The sequence below is a fragment of the Atractosteus spatula genome, chromosome 1 (assembly GCF_055471065.1).
Source record: "Atractosteus spatula isolate fAtrSpa1 chromosome 1, fAtrSpa1.hap1, whole genome shotgun sequence".
In the NCBI taxonomy this organism is placed as follows: domain Eukaryota; kingdom Metazoa; phylum Chordata; class Actinopteri; order Semionotiformes; family Lepisosteidae; genus Atractosteus; species Atractosteus spatula.
In genome coordinates this window covers 49,614,160-49,620,159 of record NC_142706.1, presented here as the reverse complement: position 1 = coordinate 49,620,159, position 6,000 = coordinate 49,614,160, and the positions used below count along the sequence as shown (strand labels likewise).

The 6,000-nt window shown below is 40.3% G+C and overlaps 1 protein-coding gene across 1 annotated transcript in view; it reads left to right on the top strand.

Moving 5' to 3' along the window:
• Nucleotides 1–584: 584 nt before the first annotated feature.
• Nucleotides 585–6,000, top strand: part of LOC148841196 (uncharacterized) — a 61,209-nt gene continuing 55,793 nt past the window's right edge. The window contains exons 1-2 of the mRNA XM_088913594.1: nucleotides 585–851; nucleotides 5,434–5,528. Coding sequence (XP_088769720.1) covers nucleotides 739–851; nucleotides 5,434–5,528 — 208 coding nt within the window. The 5' untranslated portion in view covers nucleotides 585–738. The remainder of the gene's footprint in view (nucleotides 852–5,433; nucleotides 5,529–6,000) is intronic.

The following is a 6,000-nucleotide window of genomic DNA, read 5'->3' as shown; positions in this document are numbered from 1 at the left end:
ATAAACATTGTCACAAAAGTTACTTCTTGTAAAAAATCTATTTAAAATGACTCAGGAGAGGGATGGAGTCCCGAGGGCTTCAGGAATCCGGCCTCCAGTTACGGGACACTCATGCGGCGAACCAAGGGCCGAGTGCAGGAGTGAGTGAGGCCTTGGGGCAGAGAGGGCAGGAAGGTTGGAGCTGCCGGGGGCAGTGGGCAGGGGGAGTCTGCGGTAGGTCGAGGGAATGTAAACAGCCCGCTGGAGGCAAAGCATTTCCGTCCGAGTCTGCGGCAGAGGAAGCCAGCCCGAGGAGTCCTGTTCTAATCAGATCTGGAGGCTCCAGTTTCCGCAGCGACTGGGGCTGCAGACTGTCCCGCAGCGAGAGCGGGTAAGGAGGCACTGGGCTGTTTGCAGCAACCGCACTGACACTGACAGCTTCTCCTCATACAGACGACCGGTGCACCCCAGTGCACCAGGCAGCCCTTCTGTGGGGTTACAGTCATCACGAAGGAAGTGTAGGATATCGGTGGGGGGAAACGCAGGGACGTGTGTGCTGTGCCCGTAAGGCTGCCGAAGAGGGGATGAGGAAACACAACCGAAGCGCAAAAGGTGTTCTGTTCTGCTCTCCCAAATCGTGTCTGATGGTCGATGGCAAGTCTTCGTTCAGCTGGGACCTCGACTAGAATGACAGCGGGACGGTGATCTGACACAGAGAACAGCACAGGGGCAAGAGAGGACAGGGGCTCCGGCTGCGCTATGCATGCCCTGCGGTGTCTGTGTCTGTGCGTGCTGCTGTCCCGAGCGGACTGTCGAGTCCTGCCCAGTGCGCGGAGGAGAGGACAGAGACCGTACTCTCCGCTGCTGCTCAGGTGAGATAGGCACACTCAGTCGCTCAGCTGTGGTACAGCTCGGCTGCACTGCAGAGGGTCTGTTTTCTGTTAGAAGCAGTAAGTGGCAACACAGTGGGTGCAGAAACAGCCGACTTCATTTACACGGCGTCTGAAATACCCCAGAAAGAAAGGCAATGAAAAAAAACTTTTAAGGGAATTTAAAAAATGCACACTTAATGTGTTTAAAATATCCCGAATGCTTTCTACATGACAACTAACAATTCACGTCTTTACTTTTGAGCGAGTTGCTCAAGGAATAAGCGAATTTGAAAGTCCACATGTCGATTTTCGTTAATCATTTTTTTCCTACACATCACGAAATACTTTTTATTAGTCTAAAGTTGTACATACGATTAGAAGGAATATGAGTGATTTCGTAAGTGATGTGGAATAGAGGTCAGGTTTCTGGCTTTTAGGTTGTGGATTTAATTGTATGTACCTTACAATGAAGATATTACAGTATGTCCTCGGGTACGTCACTCATATTAATTTTAGTAAAATGCACTATGGTACAAATGAGCACAAACGTAAGTTACTTTAAATACAAGTATGTTGTGTTACAGTAAATGTATTATGTATTGTGTTACGTCCTTAATCTGCCTTAAAGCAATTTTCCCATCTGGGACAACAAAGGAAGTACTGTATGTAAGGCAAGTTAACAGCGAAATGATTTTCTGTACCAAACTCTAAAAGGGTGATTTTGGGTGAGAAGTCTTGTGACTCCAGTGGCACCTGAAGTTTAACCTGGAAACCTGTTTGCATTTATTGTTGTCGACTGGATGTTAGCTATATTGTTTTTCCTTTTTTCTGTTGATTTTTTTTGTCTTTAGAGATGTCTTCCAAAGTGCTTTATTAAGTATATTTTACTGTATTAGTAATAATGCAATTAATCCAGCATTGAAAAAGAAGATGTGAAAGACGAGTGTGATATTTGTCCACAATACATTTATCAATATTAATAACTTACAGCGAAATGGTTTAAATGGAAATACATAACACTGACCTAAAAAATGTGAATTTTTCTCAGAAAGGCTTTGGGGTGCTGATTCTCTACAATCCACTGTCATTTTATTGTTAGTAGTTCAAGTAGGTATCTGTGTCAGCATGTGTAGGCTGCAAAGGAAACGTAAACGTTTATTCCATACTGAAAAAAGAAGAAAAGAAACACAACGGCCGTGGAGCCTTTTTTGGGTTTGACACCTGAAGAAGGCTCTATAGCCGGAAGTTTGATTTTTCTTTTCTTCTCTTTTCTGCATGGAATAAACTTTTACTTGTATAATTTTATTATTATGCTGCTTCATGTTTAAAATCAGAATTGGAAAGGAAAATTGAAAAACTTACAGAGAGCCCTAAGGCAGGGCCAGCACTGGAGTAATGATGTTGCTCTTCACTGTGCTGTGGAATAACCAGCAGATGGGTTCTGGACAAGCTACAGATGTGCTGATGCATAATGGAGCAGGCTCCTAAAAAAGAATGAGAGAACTCCCATGTCTTACACTGCTGATAAAAGTCTCCTTGGTAATTTCAAGATTTTTGTCTTGAAATTCAGAATCTTATCTAAGTGATGACATACAGGTACATGTGTTGTTAGAAATTTAACAACTCTAGATGTTTCTGATGATCTGAGAAGAAAACTCTCCTTAAGTTCTCCACAAGTTATCTTAATTCTAAATCCAAACCTAACCTATACTATGAAAGTATTGTAATGCTGTTACCACCTGTATAATTCACCACTTATAGTGAATATACAATAATGTTGCTGTGGAATCAGTCCAGAGAAGAGCAACACTAACATACACTAACAGGCTGAAGATTTTTAGTCTTGAACAGAGTGGACAATGAGGGGACATAATAAAATTACTCAGAATTCTCAAAGGCAAAGACAAAGTCAGCAAAGTGGTTCTTCTGCATGGCTAAAAACAAGAGACCCTCATACCTCATACCCTACAGTGTTTGTGTTATGTATTCGGATTGTATGTTTAATCATGTTATCTTCTTCTTTTCATTAGACTTTCACAAAGATCTAATTATATTTTATTATAACGATTATATTATGTTGTTACAGACTAGGGAGGGTCAAATAGACAAATAGAGCGAGGGGAATAAAATAATTAAAAGAAATTGGAATATTAAAGGTATAACTGAGTGATAAGTTTAATCTGAGGCTCAAGAGTTCTGGTGATAAAGTAATAAATCAAAGGCAGAAGTAAACATTTATTAACAGCTACACAACTAAATGATACAAAATGTTATGCACATTAGCCATTACTCTATTTACAAAAGAGGCCTGCATTCTACAGACACAGAAAACCCGGAAGCTAACACTGTAACCTGACCAAATAAAAGTATACAACCGAGCACTAAATCTTCCTTTCTTAAACATTAATGCCTAAAAGTGATTGGGAATTCTATCTCCCTTTTCTACAGATGCATCACCAAATGAGAGAATGTCTTTAACCTGAGGATTCCACAATAAAGGAAATCAGAATTTCCTAATAATAAATAGAACAGCAAGCTCTCTAAACAAGTTTCAAATTATTATCCAAGACTGATCAGATCAAGGTCCTCTCACCTCGCACAAACGTACAGCAAGAGACAGGTGATGGTATTTCTTCTGTCTATTTCTTGTCTCCTCCCTGTCTTTTTTTATGTTCCAGGACTTCTTTTAGATATAGCTGTCAGGCTGATAACATAACAGTTTCTTTGATTTCCACTTGACTGACAGATAGATACACAAAAGAATACCTTGGCCTGTGAAAAGCTTAGAAAAATGACTAATGGAAAAAAGATGGAAATGTAACATGGAAATATGAATATTTTTTGTACATCACAGATGATATTGATGAATTGTATTTCTGTGTAGACTGTGTGTGAGAGAAAGCCCAGAAAGATGATCCGTTTCAGCATCCCTGTAAATCTCCTCCAAAATTTTAGCAATACTTAGAAGTCTTTTCTTTGTTTGCTAATTTGGATCCTGTATGCCATTTCCTTTGTTTTTCCAAGCAATGGAAGTGAAAAGGTGCCACAAAAGGTGTTACTTTTTTGCTGTGGGCACTGATGTGCGCTCTCTCTGTTGAAGTGCATCTGGGCCGGTTGCACACATCTATAGCTCATTGTTGGATTAAGCTACAGACAACATCAAGATATCATTGGTCAGCTGTATATACAGTAGTACCTCCACTAAAACTTTAATGGTTAGATTTCACTGAGTGAAAGCTAGTTCATCCATTGGAGCAGCAACACAAACAGCTATTTTATCACAGCTTTCGTCAAACTTGCTAGGACTGTGGTCACAGAAAATATAGCTCAACATCAGGATTGTGCATTTTGAAAATTCAGTTTCAATTACAGTTTCACAGTAAGAATGCAGGGTTTTTGATATTTCATCAAGTCTTTGTTTTTTTAATATTTTCACTGTAAAAAGGCAAACACACAGTATCTGTTCATTATGTTGATAACATCGTGTATACTGCCCCATCAGGAAAATGGTTTTATATGTAAGGATCACCTTACCAGATTAGAATTTGTAATACACAGTCTTGAAGTAGAGGTTGTATTGTTTCTTGTGATATATGGTTTTCTGCTGCTCTTTGATTTGGCTGAGAAGACTTAATGAAAGTGAATTCTTGCATTCAGTGCTGTCTCAATAATATGTACATTTTTTAAATTCAAGTTTTTCTGCTGTAAAAAACAAATTCAGCAGATGGAATTAGAGGACATGGGAAATCACTTGCCGTGTGATGCTTTGTGATACTTTGTGTAGTGATTATAAAATACATTTGTATGATGATGTAATACATGAGACAGAATTAGAGGTTATTTACAAGCGGGAAAATATCATCAGTCCCTGGTCAACTACCAATAGGCTGGACGGGCTTTTCTTATGCTCTTATTTAATCTGTAATCAAATTGCATTTTATCAGTACTGTCTATTGCAATATTCCAATTTATTTGGGAAAAACTGAAATCTCTCACTTATAGTATATAGTGTCACCTTTGCTATATACTGTATTTTCTAGTTAGCATCAAACAGTGAGCTACATAGGCCCATATCTGCATTAGGTGGTCTCTGCTTACACTTCCAGGTTACAGATTATTTTTGAGGTGTAGTCTCACCCATTTTGTCCTTTTTGATTTTAATTAATAACATGACTTCTTCACACTGTCTACCTGTAGTCTTGCACTCAGCTGTTGTTGGTTCAAATTGCTCCTGAAGAGACGTAAAACAATGATGAAAATAAACTTTTGTAATTCTTTCAATCCTACAGATGACCAGACATAAGTTCCTGAAGTAATAGTTTAAAAAAGAATTGAGAAAAAAACAAACTAAAAGGGTTTACAAATAATACAATCAGGAAAAAAACCCTCTGCTTAAATTTTAAATGACCATGTTTCAGTCTTCTGTCAGACATTTTATTTCCTTCACAAATGTACATAGGCTGCGTTTAGTGTGTTTACCTCCTGTCTACTTCCCTCTCAGTATCATTCCAATGCCTGCCTTGGTCCCCAATGTCTCTTGCCACCCTCACTCCCACACTCATCTCTCTATTTCTCTCTTCAGGCATCGCTCAGGGCCCCACGTGTGTCACTCTGGAGGGAGCACTGTGTGCTGTCCTGGGTGGGCACCATCGACTGTGAGTGGCCTCTGTGTGAAACGTAAGTAATATTGTCTTCTCTCAATCCTGTCTGTCCATAGTGACAATAAAATCAAGCAGCAATGAGGTGCAAAAGCAGGGTACACAGGCAGTATGGGAGAAAACTGACAAACCAGGGCTGGGCCAAAACCCCTTCATAAGTGCAATGATAACTCATTGAACAGAAGGAAGCTGGCACAAGGTTTAACTGTCACGATCGCTACTCCCCCTCTTAAGGGCGCTCCAGCCCTTCCTCATTTTCCCCCATTGTTTACATCTGTTCCTTTGCCCAGCCCCTCTTTAGTTCCACCTTTAAAGCCAGACGCAGGCGTTTGCCCGAGGCTTCTCATTGAATCCTGCTTCGTGAGAGCCCTGGGTCCTGCCGCGTCTGGCTCCATTATGGTTTTAGTTTCCTGTTCCTGGTTCTGGTTTGGTTCTGGTTTTAACTTCAGATGGATCCCTTGGTCTTGGACTCTACCTCCCGTTTTGGATTC